General features: G+C 38.1%; 1 protein-coding gene across 4 annotated transcripts in view; it reads right to left on the bottom strand.

Moving 5' to 3' along the window:
• The window catches only part of MAN2A1 (mannosidase alpha class 2A member 1), a 165,307-nt gene that overhangs the window by 103,754 nt on the left and 41,440 nt on the right, over positions 1-20,113 (bottom strand). For all 4 annotated transcript variants that reach the window (XM_007094093.2, XM_042991022.1, XM_042991012.1 and 1 more), the window contains one exon: positions 2,430-2,557. In XM_007094093.2, coding sequence (XP_007094155.1) covers positions 2,430-2,557 — 128 coding nt within the window. The remainder of the gene's footprint in view (positions 1-2,429; positions 2,558-20,113) is intronic.

Below are 20,113 nucleotides of genomic sequence, written 5' to 3'. Positions count from 1 at the left end.
GCAACATTAAAAAGAATAAGTACACCACTCAATTTCTGGCAAACCTAATAGACTTAAAAATTAGAACCTGAGTAATATGAATAATATAATTAATAAAACTGGATTATTTCAAGTACATTTAGTATTAAAACATAAGACAAGTCAGGGAACAGTTATAAAAATGGGTATTTTGGGCAAAAGACAATCTGAAAAACTCAAACTTAAAAAAAAGTTTCTAATGATATTAGTGTAATAAAGTTCATAAAAGCAGAAATTAACAACAAAAACCTAAACAATTTAAAAAAGCATTCCATGGCCGAATATAAAAATAAAGTATCCAAAATAACATGTTGTTCCAAACTGTTTAGAAAACAAAACAGAACATGAATTTACAAGATGCAGCCAAAGCCCACCAGAAGAAACTTCATATTCTCAAATGTATTCATTACCTAAATTTAAGAGCTAAAACCATAAAATTTCTAAGAAAAAAACTACAGAGTTCATGATCGTGGGTTAGATAATGACTTCTTGGTTATGACATCAAAACACAAGTGACAAAAGAAAAAATAAACTGGACTTCATCAAAATCAAAACTTTTGTGCATCAAAAGACACCTTCATGGGGCACCTGGGTGGCTCAGTCGGTTAAGCAACTGACTTCAGCTCAGGTCATGATCTCACGGTTCGTGAGTTCGCGCCTTGTGTTGGGCTCTGTACGGACAGCTCAGAGCCTGGAGCCTGCTTCAGATTCTGTGTCTCCCTCTCTCTCTGTGCATCGCCCCCCCACACACACTCACACTCTGTTTCCCTCTCTCTCTCTTAAAAATAAATAAATATTTTAAAAATATTAAGAAAAAATAAAAAAAAAAGGACATCTTCATGAAACTGAAAACCCACAGAATGGAAAAAAAATATTTGCAAATCATTGTCTGACAAGAAACTTGTATGAAGAATATATAAAGAACACTTACAAGTCAACAATAAAAAGACAAAGAACCCAATTGTAAAAATAGCAAATAATTTGAATAGACAATTTTCCAAACAAGATATACAAACAGCCAATACACACGTGAAAAAATGCTTAACATCATAGTCTTTAGGGAAATGCAAATCAAAGCCATAATGAGGTACCATTTCACACTCACTAGCATGGCTAAAATAAAAAAGACAGTAACAAATGCTGCTGCAGATGTGGAGAAATTAGAACCCTCCTACACTGCTGGTGAGAACGTAGAAGGGTGCAGTCATTTTGGAAACAATTAGGCAGCTCCTCAAAACGCTTAACACAGCATGCTGCCCAATGACCCAGCACTTCCGTTCCTAGGTATGTACCCCAAAGAAATGAAAACATATGTCCTCACAAAAACTTACACAAGTGTGTATAGCAGCATTATTCACAGCAGCCAAAAGGGGAATAATCTAAATGTCCATCAACTGAAAAATGGAGAAACAAATGTGGTATTTCCAAACAACACACTATTCAGCTAAAACCCCTGCTACCCCCATTCATTCTTTATTTTTATTTTGGAAGAATTCAAACTTGAGAAAAGGTGTAGGAATCATATGAAGAACTCCGATAAAGTTTCCAACTAGATTTACCAATTATTAACACATAACAAGTTATAGTGAACATCTGATTTTATCAGTGCAGCATCCTCTTCCAGTAGTAACAGGATTCTTCTTTCATGGACGACCCATTCACATGGTTCAGGTGAGGCTTACCCTGCCTTCAACAAACCCCTCCGCCCCATGACCATTTCCAAGAGGTGACTAGGCCTTGGTGATTTCAGCTCCTATACCTCTAGCCACAGAAACTGGCTCAGGGTTATGCACTTAATCCAAAGTGAGCCAATTAGTTAAGCTGTTAAGGAAAACTTCTCCTGGTTCAACTAGGAAGATGAGAGTCCTAGTTGCCTATGGCCATCTTACTCACCATGTGGAGAGAGCCATGAGAAGATGAAAGCCATGAAAAAATAAACAGAACCAAAAGAGACAGTGCCTAGACAACAAAATTCGAGTCCCCTGGATCCAACCATACCTGAAGTTACCATATATATCTCTGTAATTCTCAGGGACAAAACGAATACCTTCTTTTCATTCTTCTTTTGTTTTTCTTAGGCAAGTAAATTAGACTTTTGCCTCTTCTAACTAATAGTTATAACTAATATAAAACTAAAACCCCAGTGGGATATTATTAGAAAAAAAACTACTCTAAAATTAATAAGAATAATACATAAAATAATAGATTACAAAGTAGATGACTGTAAAAGTGACCATATTACATTTATGTAACTTAGCTTATGATCAAATAAACATCATAAATTGATGAGGGATAAAAAATACTGGGAAAACTGGTTATTTAAAAAAAAATAAAATAAAGCCTCATCTTATGTTCCCCCAAATTAACTGCCCAAAGTTGTCCAAATGAAGGAGAAAGACATTAATACATACCTAGATTTTTTTCCAGCCACTGATGTCCTTCAATTAGTTGGTCAATTAAGGCAAAATAATGTGGAGCAGCTTCATCAGGCATAACCCAGCCACCTGTCACAATTTCAAACTGACCGTTTTGTAGCAAACTGGAGAGAAAGTAATATAGGAGTTTACAATAACACACAAGAAAAGTTCAAATAAAAGATTTAAAACAGCATAAACATTAGGGACAGCCCTTAAGTATAACCAGTATTTATATTAGTTATTAAAAAAAGTTTTTTAAACCAGGGAATAAATTTCAAATTTGTGACCCTGGTGATAAAACATTCTTAGTAAAGTGTCTGTGGTGACACTCCCCCCCACCACTTCCACCCTAGGCAAAGCCACTGTAGGTCACTTTGGAAGTTCCTTTTCATAAAGTTATAATCTCCAAGACAACTTCAAAGATCCTGACGGAAACACATCTGACTTATTTCTGAATCTTGCAAAGCACCTAGCAAAGCGCTTTACTTGTGGTATATGCCGAATGAGGGTTTATTGAAGGACTGTCATTTTAAGCACTACATTTGTTTCAATACACCTATATTGAAAAAAATCAATATTTATTTTAGTCTTTCTGACACTGGTAAGTTAATCATGCAAACTACACAAAAGTAATAATAATAAAGGTAAAGCTAGTAAATATCACATGCTTCTGGGAATATAGAAAACATTATTAAGCACTTTGCTCCAAATTCAGCTAAAATGTTATCTGTATAGTTTATTTTACATTATTGAGTGAAAAGCTCTAACATTACCATTATCCGTCCATTGGGTACTCCTTTGCCATAATGCCATACAAGGTAACTAGATTCCCAGCCCTAGAGCAACTGAATTGTTACAAGATGATAGCTTCCTCCAAGGAAAAAAATGATAAATGACTAAAAATTTGAAGAAGTACCTGAAGAAGTACACAAGTCAAGAATTTAAGCAAACACCTTAAATGTCACAGACTTGTCAGTCTACAGCACGATGGTTTGAAAAATAGTGTAAAATTTCAGAAAAAAGCAGCAGCTTTAATAAGCATACACATCACTGGATACCTACCACTAACAGTCAAGTACCAAGCCAAATTTAGTTGAAGCAGACCAGACATAAAAGATTAACATTTTCCTATAAAGCCTATAACAGAATCCACAGCATTAACACAACATCTGATTTATTCAAACATATGCGTAATCGTATAATCAGTGACAGAGTGCATAATGGACACACTTTTTAAAACGGAATGAATGGGGGCGACTTGGTGGCTCAGTCGATTAAGTGTCCAACTACAGCTCAGGCGGTGATCTCACAGCTCATGAATTCAAGCCCCACATCAGGCTCTCTGCTGTCAGTAAGGAGCCTGCTTCAGATCCTCTGTCTCCCTCTCTCTCTGCACCCCCCCCACTCAAGCTCTCTGTCAAAAATAAGTATTTTTTAAAAATCATAAAATAATTAGAATGAATGAATAATTCCTTGCATAAAGGTTAATCTGTATTGCCATGGGAATCACCAACTAACAATTCACATAGAGACTGTGATAGCTCATTAAGAGTGTCTAAAAAAAAACCAAATGTCCAGTCAAACCTCGGATTCTCATAGGCCCAAATCAAGAACTTATGGTACAGAAGCTGGAAATTTAAAAAAAAAAAAAAAAAAAAAAAAAAGCATTTCTTTATGAATACAACTAAATCCAAGGCTCTTCTGACCTGCTTTTACTGTCAAACTACTTCCAGTCAGTTCTCTTTCTTATCTTCCTGGCGACTGCCCGATTTAGCCACACTCTGGAGGCTCTGGCCCAGACCCAGACTCTTACATCTTATGGCCAGTACTTGGAAGCCTGAGATGTCTGGACAGATTTGGGATTTAATCTCTGGCCATCAAATATAGAAGTGTGACTCCTTATCTCAGTATTCCAGTAAACAGATCTTCTGGAAAATTTCAGAAATAAATTGGCCAAACAAAGTCTTTGCTGCTTCTGAACAGAGAAGAGAAATTACAGATTAAAAAAACTAAAAGTTAAAATGAAAAAAAAAAAAAATCACTCCAATGATGGAATTTTTCATCTATATCAGTTTTATTTTGCTACGTAATTCCTGTCCCATAGGCATGAATGGGCTCCAAGAAACAGCAAACTGAGCAAAGAATCACACCTACTATATACAGCAAGTAGTTTCTCAGGTCTCTTTGTAAACAATCTATCTCTTTCCCCTCCCCATGATGCCCAGATGCTACTATGATCATGTATTAATCATGTATGAAAGGTAACACAACGGTTACTTTTTTTTTTTTAATGTTTATTTTTGAGAGAGAGACACAGAGCATGAGCAGGGGAGGGGCAGAGAGAGGAGGAGACACAGAATTCGAAGCAGGCTCCAAGCTCTGAGCGGTCAGCACAGAGCCTGATGTGGGGCTTGAACCCACGAACCATGAGATCATGACCTGAGCCAAGTCAGACACTTAACCGACTGAGCCTCCCAGGCACCCCTGAACACAACGGTTACCTTGTGTAACAAGACAAGACTGTCTTGTCACTTCATTCTGGGAAGGCATGGAAAGCCTCCCATGCATTAAAATGTTTTCCAGAATATTCTCACCTACTTATTTTCTTCTCTCCTATTTTTCCCAACCTGACTGGTCCCAGTGGTCCTCATGTCTCTGTTCAAATAAAACCTACCCAAAGAAGTCAGCCTGAGCACCTAATCTAAAAATACTCCCACCATACCACCACACTCCATCACACACCAGAATTACCTTGTTCATTTCCATGTCTTCTCTCTCTCCCTCCTCAGCCCCACCCACCATCAGAACACAACATAGGCTCCCAGAGAGCATGAACCAGGATATGCTGTTTTGTTCACTTTTCCACGCCCAGCCCTGAGAAGCATGTTTGGCACATAAATAGGCACTCTGATAGTTGTGAGATGTAAGAGGGATGTGTAATGAGATTCTCAGCTCAGCTTTTTACAGAGAATTTTACATTAGATGAAGCTCGGAGACATACACAAAATAAACCGGTCAGCACAGGGCCAGGTGGAAAGGAGTCTCGGAATAATATGAGGTATGAGGTGGTACAACCTAGAAAGTGGTAGGAAATATGGAAGAGGAGAGAGACAGGAGGCATTTTCATGAAAAATCAGTGGGAATTAGGAAATCAGGGGTGATAGAAGAAAGGATTACAGCCCACATGGCTTGGGACTGTTAATTCCTGGTGTCTAATGGTGGGGCAGTGTTAAACACACAGTGCAGTTGAGAAGAGAGGTCACTTTGTGATCATAAACGTAAATTTGGATAAGGCTGTTTGATATGACAGTGAGACATCTAAAAGGAGCTAACTGTAAAAGAAAAGTTAAGGAAAAGAGGCCGATATAAAAATTAAGCTTGAGGGGATTAAAACAAAGAGGAAACAGAGAAGGATAGGAAGTCAGGAGAAACAATCAAAAGGAGAGTCAAGGACCAAACAGAAGGGGGAAAAAAAAGAGAGGCAATAAGAAATGTTAAAGATAAAAAGAATCTGAAACATTCTAGAAAACAGTGATGAAGTAAAACCTGCCATTCTACTTGATAAAAGCCATTTTTATAGTTAAAAAGCTATCATGTAACTGTGGCTTACTCAAAAATAGACACTTTGGTGGGTCAGACTATAAAGCTATGAAATCTATTTTTACGGTATTTATACCATTGGGACGACTGTGGCTCAGTCAGTTAAGCGTCCCATTCTTGACTTTGGTGCAGGTCATGATCTCATGATTCAGTTTGTGAGATCAAGCTCCGCGTCAGGCTCTGTGCTGAGTGTGCAGCCTGCTTGGGATCTTCTCTCTCCCTCCACCTCTCCCCTGCTCATACTCGCACTCTCTCTCACTCTCAAAATAAATAAACATTAAAAAAATAAAATATTTATACTATTAAAATAGCAGATTAAATAAGTGGAAAAGAATGGGACATAGTTTTATTTATAAAAATTTAAATCGTGTGGCTAGAACCCACAAACCAAGAGATCATGACCTGAGCCAAAACCAAGAGTTGATGCTTAACCGACTGAGCCACACAGCCCCCCCCCCCCAATGTATATAAGCAATTAACAGGAAAATAACAGGAAAGCTATGTTAGCCTACAAAAAAGTGCCATATTTAAAACTGCCACTGTTAGCAACATAATGCAAATAAAATTAAGATGGACCGCAACTGTACATTTGAGACTTTAATAATTTTTTTAATCACATAACAGGAAATACCTATAACTACAGAAAAAGTTACTTAGAAAAAATACAGGTGCTTCCAATTTCCATGTACTCCATATTCAACAAGCATCACCTGAGCTATTTCTCTGCACTAGGAGAATACAAAATCAAAAAAGACATGCTCCCTCCATAGGATCTATTGCTTAGTTTCTGCCAAGAAACTGGCTTTTGGCAAGTTTTTTACGTGTACAATTTTTCCTCATACTTCCTAATAAACATGAGATCTAGAAGCAAAAGTGAAAAGACAGGAAAAGGGAAGGAAAGAAAATATATATGCACAGCAAATCTAGAAAACAGGAAACCAGGCACTAACTTTCAAAATTAACTTTCAAAATCAAAACACTCCTGTTTCACTCTTTTAAATGGCTGACTTGTAACTACTGGTAACGGCATCACACATTTCTATGTTTCTATCATTTCAATGCTTAGGAATTTGGTATAAAAAGCTTAACTAAATAACTGATCAAAATTAGGCTCACTTTGCCTAAGATGTAGAATTTAACTTAAGAATGTACTTGCCAAGCACATGAAGCTGCAAATAATTTTCTCTGAGTGTCACTTTTTCCCTATGTAGACATATCACACATTTGGAATTTGGTCACACACAGAAGGATAGACTCAAAGAGCTTTTTTCCCTAATGGGGAAATTGTTACAGATAACTTAGTAGTAAAAAATGCACCATTTAGCAAGCTTCAAAGAATCACAAATTAATTTCACATGAGAAAACGAGTTGACTTTGTAATCATACATCTGGGGAAATATGAAATAATACAAGATGATGTACAGGGATTCATTCTTAAATAAAAATTTAGTTAACTGGAAAATTCAAAAAGATGGAGGCTCCCGATGAATCAATTAATACCCTAAAAACATTTGCTTATCATTTGCTTGATTCGTATGCCTTTCATGGGAAGTACCTAATAAGAAAAGTAATATCTGTTTTAAGATTCCTCATATAGGAATAATTGGGGAAATTCGTCATATACTTGTCAATATTGTTGATGCCTGTCTTTAAAGATTTAGTACACGAGGCACAAATGGCAAATGAGTTATCTCCCATCATTTCTTCCTCACTTCATTCCAGCCATACTCCTCCTTTTAGTTCACTGTCCGTGCAATCTTTCTTCCTGGAATAATACCACCTCCCCCCAGAAACCATCTACCTCACTGGCTCTTACAGATCCACTGGGAGCCCGTTGTAGCCACCATATCCCATCCCACCTAAATTGTTATCTTTCATGAAAACCCTAAAATTTCTTTCATAGCATTTATCACAAAACCTAATTACACACTGTCTGTTTACTGTCTTTCTCCCTCAACAGACTGTAGGCTGCATGAAGGCAGGAGTCTCCTCCGGTTTGGTCAATATTTACTACTCAGGGTTTCTTTTAGAAAAGGGTACCAAGACCTCATAAGACAAGTGAACAAAGAGTGTAAAGCATTTATTTCAGAAATTCTTGGCTCCCCAAACTGAAAAGAAATTTAGTCTCACTCAGAAGGAAGTGCAAATTACAACTTCAATGAGATGCCACGTTTACTCATCACACTGGAAACATCAAAATGTTGTGTGTGACGTCACACTATGACATCAAGGATGTATGGACACAGGTATTGTCACATATTGCTGGCAATAACTATCAAATTTTAAAATGCATATATACTTCTGTACATATTCATTAAAAAAGTCAAGAAGTATTTTAAAGTATAAAAATAAACAAAAGCATTATGTACACTACATATGAAGATACCTTCCATGCATTCACAAAAGACCAGAAATAAAACTACATGGGCATCCATTGCAAAGAGTTAAATAAATTAAGGTCCACTGATAATATAGATTTTTATACCATCTTTAAAAAAGGAGCTCTTCAGAAGCACCTAGGTGGCTCAGTCAGTTAAGCATCTGACTTTATCTCAGGTCATGATCTCGCAGTTCATGAGTTTAAGCTCCACGATGGGCTCTGTGCTGACAGCTCAGAGCCTGGATCCTGCTTCGGATTCTGTGTCTCCCTCTCTCTCTGTTTCTCCCCCAGTCATATTTTGTCTCTCTCTCTCAGAAATAAATAAACATTAAGAAAAATTTTTAATAAACAAACATAAAAAAAGAGGGGGGAGGGTGGGCTCTTCTCTCCTGGAAGGTTCTCCAAGATATTAAGGTTAAAAGGCATGGTACATACACAAAAATAAACTAAAAATGGATGAAAGACCTAAATGTGAGACAGGAAATCATCAAAATCCTACAGAAGAAAGCAGGCAACAACCTCTTTGACCTCAACCACAGCAATTTCTTACTCGACACATCTCCAAAGGCAAGAGAATTAAAAGCAAAAGTGAACTACTGGGGCCTCATCAAGATAAAAAGTTTCTTCACTGCAAAGGAAACAAACAACAAAACTGAAAGGCAACCAACGGAATGGGAAAAGATATTTGCAAATGACATATCGGATAAAGGGCTAGTATCCAAAATCTATAAGGAACTTACCAAACTCAACACCCAAAAAACAAATAACCCAGTGAAGAAATGGGCAGAAGACATAAATAGACATTTTTCCAAAGAAGACATCCAGATGGCCAACAGATACATAAAAAGATGCTCGACATCACTCATCATTAGGGAAATATAAATCAAAGCCAAACTGAGATACCACCTCATACCAGTCAGAGCAGTTAAAATGAACAAATCAGGGGACTATAGATGCTGGCAAGGATGTGGAGAAATGGGAACCCTCTTGAACTGTTGGTGGGAATACAAACTGATGCAGCTACTCTGGAAAACAGTGTGGAGGTTCCTCAAAAAATTAAAAATAGATCTACCCTATGACCCAGCAATAGCATTGCTAGGAATTTACCCAAGGGGGATACAGGAGTGCGGATGCACAGGGGCACTTGTACCCCAATGTTTACAGCAGCACTTTCAACAATAGCCAAATTATGGAAAGAGCCTAAATGTCCATCAACTGATGAATAGATAAAGAAGACGTGGTTTATGCATAAAATGGAATACTGCTTGGCAATGAGAAAGAATGAAATCATGCCATTTGCACCAGTGTGGATGGAACTGGAAGGTATCATTATGCTAAGTGAAATAAGTCAGAGAAGGACAGATTTCATATGTTTTCACTCATATGTGGATCTTGAGAAACTCAACAGAAGACCATCAGGAAAGAGGAAGGGGAAAATAGTTACAAACAGAGAGGGAGGGAGGCAAACCACAAGAGACTCCTAAATACAGAGAACAAACTGAGGGTGGATGCGGGGCGGGGGAGAGGGAAAATGGGTGCTGGGCATTGAGGAGGGCACTTGTTGAGATGAGCACCAGGTGTTGTTTGTAAGCCAATCTGACAATAAATTATATTCATAATTTTTTTTTTAAAAAGCATGGTACAATACACATTAGTATGGAAATTAAAAATAGAAACAAAACAAATAAAAAAAAACCCACAGCAAATAGATTCTGATGAGGATGCAAAGTAACTGGAAACCTTGTACATTATGGGTAGCAATGTAAAATGGTGCAATTGCTGTGGGAAACAACATGGGGGTCCTGTATGTCCTATTTAAACATAGGATTACTACATGATCCAGTAATTCCACTGCTGGACAGATACACAAAAGAATTAAAAGCAGGGACCTGAACAGATATTTGTATACCTATGCTCATAGCAGTATTATTCACAAGAGCCAAAAGGTAGAAATAACCCAGGGGTGCCTGGGTGGCTCAGTCAGTTAAGCATCTGACTCCTAGTGGCTCAGGTCATGATCTCATGGTTCCTAAGTTCCAGCCCCGCGCTGGGCTCTGTGCTATTAGTGCAGAGCCTGCTTGGGATTCACTCTATCCCTCTCTCTCTCTCAAAACAAGATAAACTTAAAAAAAGAAAAAAGAAAAGAACAGAAAGAAACTACCCAAATGTCCTTTGATGGATGAATAGATAAACAAAATGTGGTAAATCATGCAATGAATTATCCTGATTCAGCCTTAAAAAGGAAGGGAATTCTGACACATTTCAATATGGGTGAACCTTGAAGACTTTATGCAGAGTGAAGCAAAGCCAGACACAATGAGACACATACTATATGATTCCACTTATGAGGTACCTGAAGTAGGCAAACTTCTCGAAACAGAAAATAGAATGGTGATTGCCAGGGGCTGAGGTGAAGGTGAATGGCAAGTTCTTAACAGGTACGCAGTTACAGTTTGAGATGATGAAAAAGTTCTAGAGACAGAGGAAAGTTATGGCTGCACAGCAATGTGAATGGACCTAATGCTACCAAATGGTACACATAAAATCACTAAAGTGGTAAATTTTATGTTATGAATATTTTACCACAATTTAAAAAAAAAACTCCTAAAAAAATCGGTACAATGTGCACAGCATGCTGCCATTTGCATAATACACATGCATATGTCTTTGTACATATGTATATATTACATATATTTTCCTGTATATCTAGAAAATAAGTTTGTTCACAGCAGCTGTGTCCCGTGGGAAGAACTAGATGACATGGAGACAGGGGTGGTTTATCTCTTACCCTTCACTATGTACCCTGCATATACTTGGACTTACATTAAAACATTAATGAAAAATTTTTCTAAACTATAAATGTGATACTCTGATTTCTCCTAAGCATTGAAAACTAACACAGCCATAGCATAAGATGGTCCTAAAATTTTATTTAAGAATATTTCCCATATTAGATGGCTCAATTAATCATTTCTGTAAAGTTTTAATAAGAGGATGTTCTGTATGCAAACTGGTGTAGCCACTGTGGAAAATAGTATGGAAGTTCCTGAAAAAATTAAAAATAGAACTACCCTATGACCCAGCAATTACACGACTAAGTATTTTTACCCAAAGGATACAAAAATACTAATCCGAAGGGATACATGGACCCCGATGTTTATAGCAGCATTATCAACAATAGCCATTTATGGGAAAAGCCCAAATGTCCATAGACTGGTAAGTGGATAAAGAAGAAGTGGTATAAAAAGAATGAAATCTTGCCATTTGCAACAACGTGGATAGAGCTAGAGAGTATCATTCTAAGTGAAATTAGTCACAGAAAGACAAATAGTGTATGATTTCACTCATATGTGGAATTTAAGAAACAAAACAAATGCTCATAGAAGGAAAAAAGAGAGAGACAAACCAAGAAACAGATTCTTGGGTGTAGAGAACAAACTGATGGTTACCAGAGAGAAGATGGGTGAGGGATTACGTTAATTAGTTGATGGGAATTAAGCACTTGTGATGAGCACTGGGTGTTGTATGTAAGTGTTGAATCACTAAATTGTACACATAAAACTAATATTACACTGTGTGTTAGCTGCTGGAATTTAAATAAAAACTTAAAAAAATGAAAAGAAAAGAGGCTATCCTTTAAATATTTCACTGTATAGTAAATATTACTTCATGTTCTCATTCTCCAAAATAAAATAAATGTTCATTCAAAATGAATCAGAAAATACATAAGAGGTTAAGGAATAGAATTTAAAAATCTAAATATCTTGCTATAAATGCATAAGGGGTCATGGTAGAGTTTTTAACCAACTTATTTTACTTAATACTATACCATGAGCAACCTATCTTTCCATATTAATAAATAGACCTATCATTATTTTAGGGCTGCAATGTATTTTCTAAAAGACTTTTAATTGAGACAACAACACACAATATACATGTGTTTAGTCTGATCAGCTTTGACAACTGTTTACATCCCTGTAATCACCAAAACAAGATATGGACTATTTCCATTAACTCAGAGAGTTCCTTCATGCCTCTTTCCAATCGTTTCCTACCTCAAGTGCCCCCAAAGAGAAAGACATTCTTCTTACTTCATGATTTCCATCATAATAGATAAGCTGAGCTACTCTTACACTTCATAAAATAAAATCATACACTATTTACTCTTCTGCATCAGGCTTTTTTTTTTTTTTTTTTTTTTGCTTTATACGTTCTTTAGAACGTATTACATATTAATACGTTTTTATTTAGAACGTATTTACATATTACTATGCATCTCAGTAATTCATTATTTTTCATCGTTGAGGAGTATTCCATTGCACAAATATGCCACAAGTTTTTCATCTATTATCTTGTTGATGGGCATTTGAAATGTTTCCAGTTTGAAGTTACTAGGAAAACTTCCCTATGAAAATGTGTGAACAAGTCTTTTTGTGAACATGTTTTCATTTCTCTTAGATAAATTCCTAGGAGGGGGCTCCTAGGCCACATGATGTATGTTTAACTCTGGAAAACTCTAGTGGCTTTCAGAGAGCAGTTGTACCATTTTACATTCCCACTGGCAACAGGGCAGTTCCAACTGCTGCACCTTCTTCGTCAACTCTTGGTGTTGGCAGTCTTTTTGATTTTAGCCATTCTAAAAGGTTGGGGACAGAATCTTAGAGTAGTTATAATTTGCATCTCCCTGATGACCGTACATTACCCAGCCCAAGCACACACACTTTCCTCCACACTGCTGCAGCCTCAGACACTGCGTCCAGGTGTTTGAACATGCCAAGCTCTTACTAATCCCTGGCCCATAATCACAATTCTCTTCTCATACCCTGGAATTCCTTCCCCACCCTCTGCCACCTCCTACATACCCGGCTAATTCTAACCGCCTTTCAGGTTTCAGCTTGAATACCACCACCTGCTTCAGGAAGTCTTCCAAGACCCCCTTCACGCATCCATAGAAGGAAAACACTTGATTGTGATACTGCATTTAATTATATGTCTTCCCTGCTCTGCCTTGAAGGATGGGATCAGGTCTGTCTTACTGATCACCTATATCCCTGGAGTCTAGCACAGTAAATATTTATTGAATGAAGAGTGGAGTCAATAAGGGAAGGTTTTGGAAATAAGATAATAAAATATTGTCTCAGCTGGGTCTTGAAAAATGAGTAATACTGAGATTAACCAGTGCACAAAAGGGGAAAAAAAAAAAACCCAAACAAACTCTAAGCTCAACTGACAGGCAAATTCCTAAGCAAGAAATAGCAAGAGTCTGCAGACACCCACGTGGCTCAGAAGGGCTAAGTGATGGGAGGTAAGGGTGGACAAGCAGGGAGGAATCACAGAGCAAAAGCCAGTGTGTGCCAGACAGAGGACATAGATCTGTACCTTTTGACACTGAAGCATCACTGAAGCATTTTAAAGCCAAGAAGCGACATGGACAAAATCATTTATTACAAGCCTAACTCCTGGTGAAATGGAGAACACCTGCAAGAGGCACAACTAGAAACGGGAAGACCAGGTGGAGGTTTTCAGAATAGCAGGAAACGAAGAGTAATGGGGCTGGAGCTGGGATTCAGAGCACAGAAATACTAAGGAGGCACAACTCACAAGGCTTGGGGATTGACTGGATGTAGCCTGAGGGCCAGTGGGAAGGTAGAGCACACAATAGGTCAGGGCACCAGCTCCAGGTCAAGACTGTCTGGCTCTGGTCCTCATGCCATACTTAGTAGCTGGAGGACCCTAGGTGCATCCCTTAACACCTCTGCCTCAGTTTCCTCATAAGGAAACCTAAGTCATCTTAATTCATAAGAAAGCTATAGGACCAACTCAGTAAATACATGTAAATGCTTACACCATGCCTGGTATACATTAAGCACTCAGGAAGTGTTAGCTGTTAATATTATAACTAAATAGGGAAAAAAAGAAGTTGAGGTTGGAGCTTTGGATCTGGAAGCAGCCCAAACACCCGGGAATTAAAACAATAGTGTGGATGAGCCTGCAAAGTGAAGAGGAGAACAAGGGATGCCACCCCACAGGTGAGAAAAGGGACATTTAGGAAATGAGCAGAGGAAGAAACTGAGGAGATGAAAAAGGAATGCTCAGCAAAGCAGGAATAGGAACAGGAGAGAAAGAGCTCCGGGTCACAGAAGACAAAAATGGGAAGAATTTCAATGAGACTAGAGCGATCAGGGTCGCTGCTGTGAAGAGTCCTCCCAGGAGGATTGAGGAAACATCCGATGCTGGTAGTCCCTCATGGCTTTTGCCAGTATCCACCATGTAAAGAGAAGCCACCAGCTGAAGTGACTGAGGGGTGGAAGAAAAGCAAAGCGGCCTCACTGGAAGTGAACAGGGATTGGACGAAGTGGGGAAGGAATACATACTTTTTCAAATACACATATGCTGCTGCTTCAACTATTAGCACTGAAGTTATTTTAGACACCGGTGAACTGCTTTGATTCCTTTGATGAAATGTTATGTATCTTTAGGCTCTAAACTCAATCCAAATCTGCAATTTACCTTGAACATCACAAGACACACTGTTAACTTCTCATTGCTCTGCAAATTTTACAGCAGCGTTTGGTCAAACACCATAAAATCTGACCTGTATAAAATGTATAATAAGTTAGCCTGTATAAGAACTTTTTCTAGAAACTGAAACCCAAAATGTACATCAATAAGTTAGGATTTATATTATTTAAGAATGTAATCTCAAACATTTCTCTGATTTCAATAAGCAAACAGAGGGTTAAGAAAAGAGAGTAGAAGGTTCACTTAAATATAGACCTAGGAAAAAAGATGTAAGAGAAGGGTAGAGAGATTAAAGATTTTGCATTCCTGGCAAAGCAATGAAACCCAGCAAGGTGACGAAGATAAAATATCTTCATTAACTGTAACTTCCATAACAATGCACCAATGGTAACCTTCCTCCCAGCATGTATCTGAAGCCTTATTTCATACCAAAAGGTCCACACAGGGAAGCTGGTCAAGACTCTGGTAAACACACAAACTATTCTAGGTTCTTACAACTCATGGGGCTTCTTCACTGAACACCAGTCTCAACAGCAGGAGCACATACACTGTAAAAACTGTGTTAATGTCTCAGAGCTCAGAGAGGAAAAATGAATATGTAATATGCTGGGTGCTAGTCAAAGGAAATGCTAAGGCTAATGTTTCAGCTGCTTGACTCTGAATAAGGATTCACATTTTGATGTATTATAAACATCATGCAGTATTTAACTGCATTTAGCCGAAAAATATTCAAATACGAAGCCTAAAAAGTAAAAAGAATGTTAACATACTAGTCATTTTCAAAAATAAAACAAGCATAGACAGAAAATGTGCTGATTATTTAACAGGAGGCAGTTTCTTTTAAATGCACTGGCTATGTGTTACAAGTAGGCACCGTGACTATAATTGATTAAATTACACTGAATCACACACACAAAATAAAAAAGCTAGATGTTGTTTGCATGGATCTCCTTTAGTTAACTAGATTCTCATTTTTAAAAGCATGGAGCTGAATACTGCTGCCACAGGGGGTAAGAATCAAACAAGTCACTGCTAGAATAGATTATGGGATCATTTGAGTTATGTTTCTGTTAAGTTTCCACAATCAATTGGTATTCTTCAGGGACAATAAAAGCTTACATGGAACTCTGCTGGAATTAACAGGTTCTGTTCTGCAACAGCTAGCTTGCAAATTTAGGTACAGACATATAATCCATAGACTCATCTTCAAAAGGGAAAAAATAAACCATTGCATAAGCCTTATACTAGCAGTAAAAAAAAAAAAATTCTGTCACTACTGCCAGTTGGGACAAGCTCAGAATTTTAAATAATAAGAGCACACCTATGTATTTATTAACTTTTCCCAAAAAAACATGCATTCAGGCAAGGAGGATTAAGAATGTTATGTTTAAGTAAATAGGGAAAAAAAATGCTATTACCCTCTTTCCACAGATAAATGTAATAAATGAGTAAAAGTGAATGATTATAACAAGAAGGGAGAAAACTGTGCCAAAGCTTGACCAGAAATAAAACTCGTTTGCCCTATTGTTGCCATAAAGCAATACATTCTTCAAGCAAAATGATATCATTAAGATCAGGCCTATATTCCAGAATATTTCCCATTGCCAAAACAGCATCTCTCAAAGGAAGGTTAAGACAAAAGACTGAACATTAGATTCTAATGTGCATTCCCACTCCCAACATCTTACCATTCTCTCTTCTTAGTATTAGGTTGAATCACGTGAAACTGACATTTTCGTACATCAAAAATGGTACAATTTTGGCAATATCATACAGTTCAACCTAAGTAAAATGGCCAAGAGAAAAGAAAAAGGGATAGAAACTTGCATCCAGATAGAATCAGGTAAAGGGGACTACCCTCATGCCATAAAACTGGTGGCATTTCTGACATACTGTGGAGGTGAAAGAAAGAATTCAAGTGTGAAAGAAAGAATTCAAGTACAGACTTGCAATTGCCCTGCAAGAGAAACCAACGAGGAGTCCCGAATCATGAAGAGAAAAGACTCAGAGAGAACTGGGCAACAGCCCCTAAGTTGGAGGGCCAAGGACTGAAGCAAAGCTGAATCCTGGGACAAACACTAATCACAGTCTTCATGCTTCTCTCTTTGGGCTCTTCCTACAAAAGTCTCTCCACCCCAAGCTCTTTACTGCTACAGAGGATGGCTCCCTAATACAGCCACACTGGGAGGAACCAAGCATGGCCTCACCTTACCAAAAGCAGCAGGCAGCAAGCCCAGTTTCCTTCAGACTTGGCTGGACTCTTCCCTACACTCTTATGAAGCAGAACCTTCAGACAGGCCAAAGCTCTTACTTGGCTTACAGGTCATATTAAAAAAAAAAAAAAAAAATGCTACATGAAGAAAGCCAATCCTGGGCTGCGCAAAGAGCAGACACTTCATAAATTTCTCCATCTTCCCACAGTCCCAGCTCGTCTCTTCCCCTCGGCTAGTGTTGCTCACATCAAGGACATATTTTCCAGCTGCTGGGCCCCTGATGCTCATGCAGCCTTTCAGAATCCAGCTCTCCAACAAAGGATATGAGCAGGGGGAAATACATCAGCTAGCTTTCTTGTTTGCAAGCAACACCTGCCGGCTCTGGAGAGCAACTGCATTGAGAGACTCTCCTGAGCACGCAAAACCGAGGACTAAAAGTCCAGGCTTAACGAAGGGCTGGAAGAAAATGAGGGGCCGTGCTACAGGGATCACAGGGACCATGTCACGGATGAGAAGAGTCTTGGGAATGCACCAGTGCCGTGAGGGATGGCCTGCAACCTTCCCTCCGTGTCTGCTTCCCCTGCTTCCATCTGTCACCCTCGCTTCACTCTCCAAAGATTCAGACCCTAGGAAATATTATACTGATCAGCTGAGCTCAGGTCATAGCTGGTCTGTCTGACCTGAGGCAGGAAGATGGAGAGTCTGACTTACGTGTGTGACAGACCATTTCCCAAAAGGAAACCAGGTGGAATGGATGCTGGCCAGCCATTTTAACCAACACCCACCACAAGGAAACAAAGTAGTCAGAACAGGAAGGAACTGGAAGCCTGCTACACTCTCTGTTTTGGGACAAATTCCAGGTGTGGACACATCTGTTATTGCTCAAGGATGAATAAAAAGGAGGAAAATACTTGGACTTACAGGGTACAATGTAAAGAATGCAGAAGGGCAAAAAACAAACAAAAACAGTTAAAACCAAGCATTCAAAGCCAGAAAAGAACACCTTCCATACCACAAAGAACTGAACCTGAGAGAGAAAAGAAACCTTAAGAAAAATCTCCCAAACACAGGAAATATAACAAAGAAATAAAAAATGCACGTGCAGAAGAGTCAGTAACCAGAAAATTTAATCCTAAAACAAAGGAAATAAAAACAGTAAGTAATAACAGCAGAAAACATAAACTGAAGATGTCTGAATTGATATATGGAAAAGTTAATAGTAAGTTATACACATACCTAGATACATGGTGAAAATTTAGAATTTTATGGATAAAACTTTTAAAATCCTAAAAACATCTGAGCAGGGAAGTGATGGGGGGGCGGGGAAGGTTAACTTCACTGAAGCAATACATTAAAAAGGTTTTTTTAATAAAACATTAATTTTATAGTTAGATGCTTTTATTAAAAGATGAAGACTAGGGGCGCCTGGGTGGCTCAGTCGGTTAAGCGTCTGACTCTCGATGTCGGCTCAGGGCACAATCTCACAGTTCATGAGATCGAGACCCATGTCAGGCTCCGCACTGACAGTGCAGAGCCTGCTTGGGATTCTCTCTCTCTCCCTCTCTCTCTGTCCCTCTCCTGTGCACACACATGCACGCTCTCTCAAAATAAATAAATAAACATTACAAAAAATAAGATGAAGACTCTCATGATGACTTCAAAACTAAAAACTATATTCAGTGTCCAAGAGAAATACTCAGAGTGACAAATAAAAGTTAAAGTAACAAGAGCTTCCAATATTTATTAAGGACTTAGAATATGCCAGGCATTGTCCTAAGCATTTATTTCTATTCATCCAATCCTTGAAAAAAACCAGAAGAGGTCTCAATATTATCCCCACTTGACAAATGAAGAAAATGAGGTTCACAAAAGTAATATGCCCAAAGTTCACACAGTAGATGGGAGTGCCAGGATTTGAATCCAGGTAGCCTCATTCCAGTGACCAGCCATTTGAACTACCACTCTAAATTGCCTGTTTTTAAGGAAAAAGGGCAGCACAAATGAGGTAAATCCAAACAACTACAAGTGACTGGTAGTAATAGCACTTTAGTTCTTAAATGGAGAAAAGATAGTTATTTGTCAATGGTGAAAGATACAATTTACAATCAAGAAGAAAGAAATACTCAGCCCAAGAGTACCCAAACCTTACAGTAACTGGCCCACAGTAGGTGTTCAGAAAGAGTTGTAGAATGAATGAACAAATGAGCTAATAAGCCAACAAAAGATCAGGCATGAACCCTTAGGTACTGAATTTGAAAAATAAAACACCTAAAATAAAAGGAAGCTGACAGGGGAACAGTGGCAAAAAATAGGTATAGTTCCTTACGTGAAAAATTTTTTGTTTCAAAAACAAAAATGTGTTCCAAAGTGATTGATTAGGGAACAAATTTTGTATTGCTTAAGTGAAATTTTGTCCCTGAGAAACAATAAGTGAAGAAGGCATAAAACTGCACCTAGCTGAACCCATTCACATAGGAATACGTATCTCTCTCTCTCTCTCTCTCTCTCTCTCTCTCTCTCTCTCTCTCTCCAAGGTCTACCAGCTACCTCAGTCCACTGTCTTCATACCCATGCACATATGCTGAACAACTTTTGATCAGATTTCAGATAACTCACTTTCTACCACTTTGCACCAACTCACAACGTGTACCCTTGCTGACACCCATGTCCACAAGCAAGCTTTACGTCTTTTATTGTAGCATTATGTATTTCTTAATCATCTAACATACATAAAACTCTATTAGCATCTTTATTAGGTTCCCATGTTTTGTGTGTGCATGTCACTAACAAAGTTTTTGAGTGCTGCACCCTATCAAAAAAAGTCTGATGGATAATGATAGAAAACCAATTCCCTCCAAATTATCTTTAAATGTTTATGTCAATTTCCATCAAAACCCTTTTTTTTTTTCCTTCAGTAGCGTAGGAAGATTTTAATAATTAATTCTAAAACTCTTTGGGAAAAT

The sequence above is a fragment of the Panthera tigris genome, chromosome A1 (genome assembly GCF_018350195.1).
Source record: "Panthera tigris isolate Pti1 chromosome A1, P.tigris_Pti1_mat1.1, whole genome shotgun sequence".
In the NCBI taxonomy this organism is placed as follows: Eukaryota; Metazoa; Chordata; class Mammalia; order Carnivora; family Felidae; genus Panthera; species Panthera tigris.
Note: the sequence above shows the minus strand (reverse complement) of the source record. Positions and strands in the feature narration are given on the sequence as shown.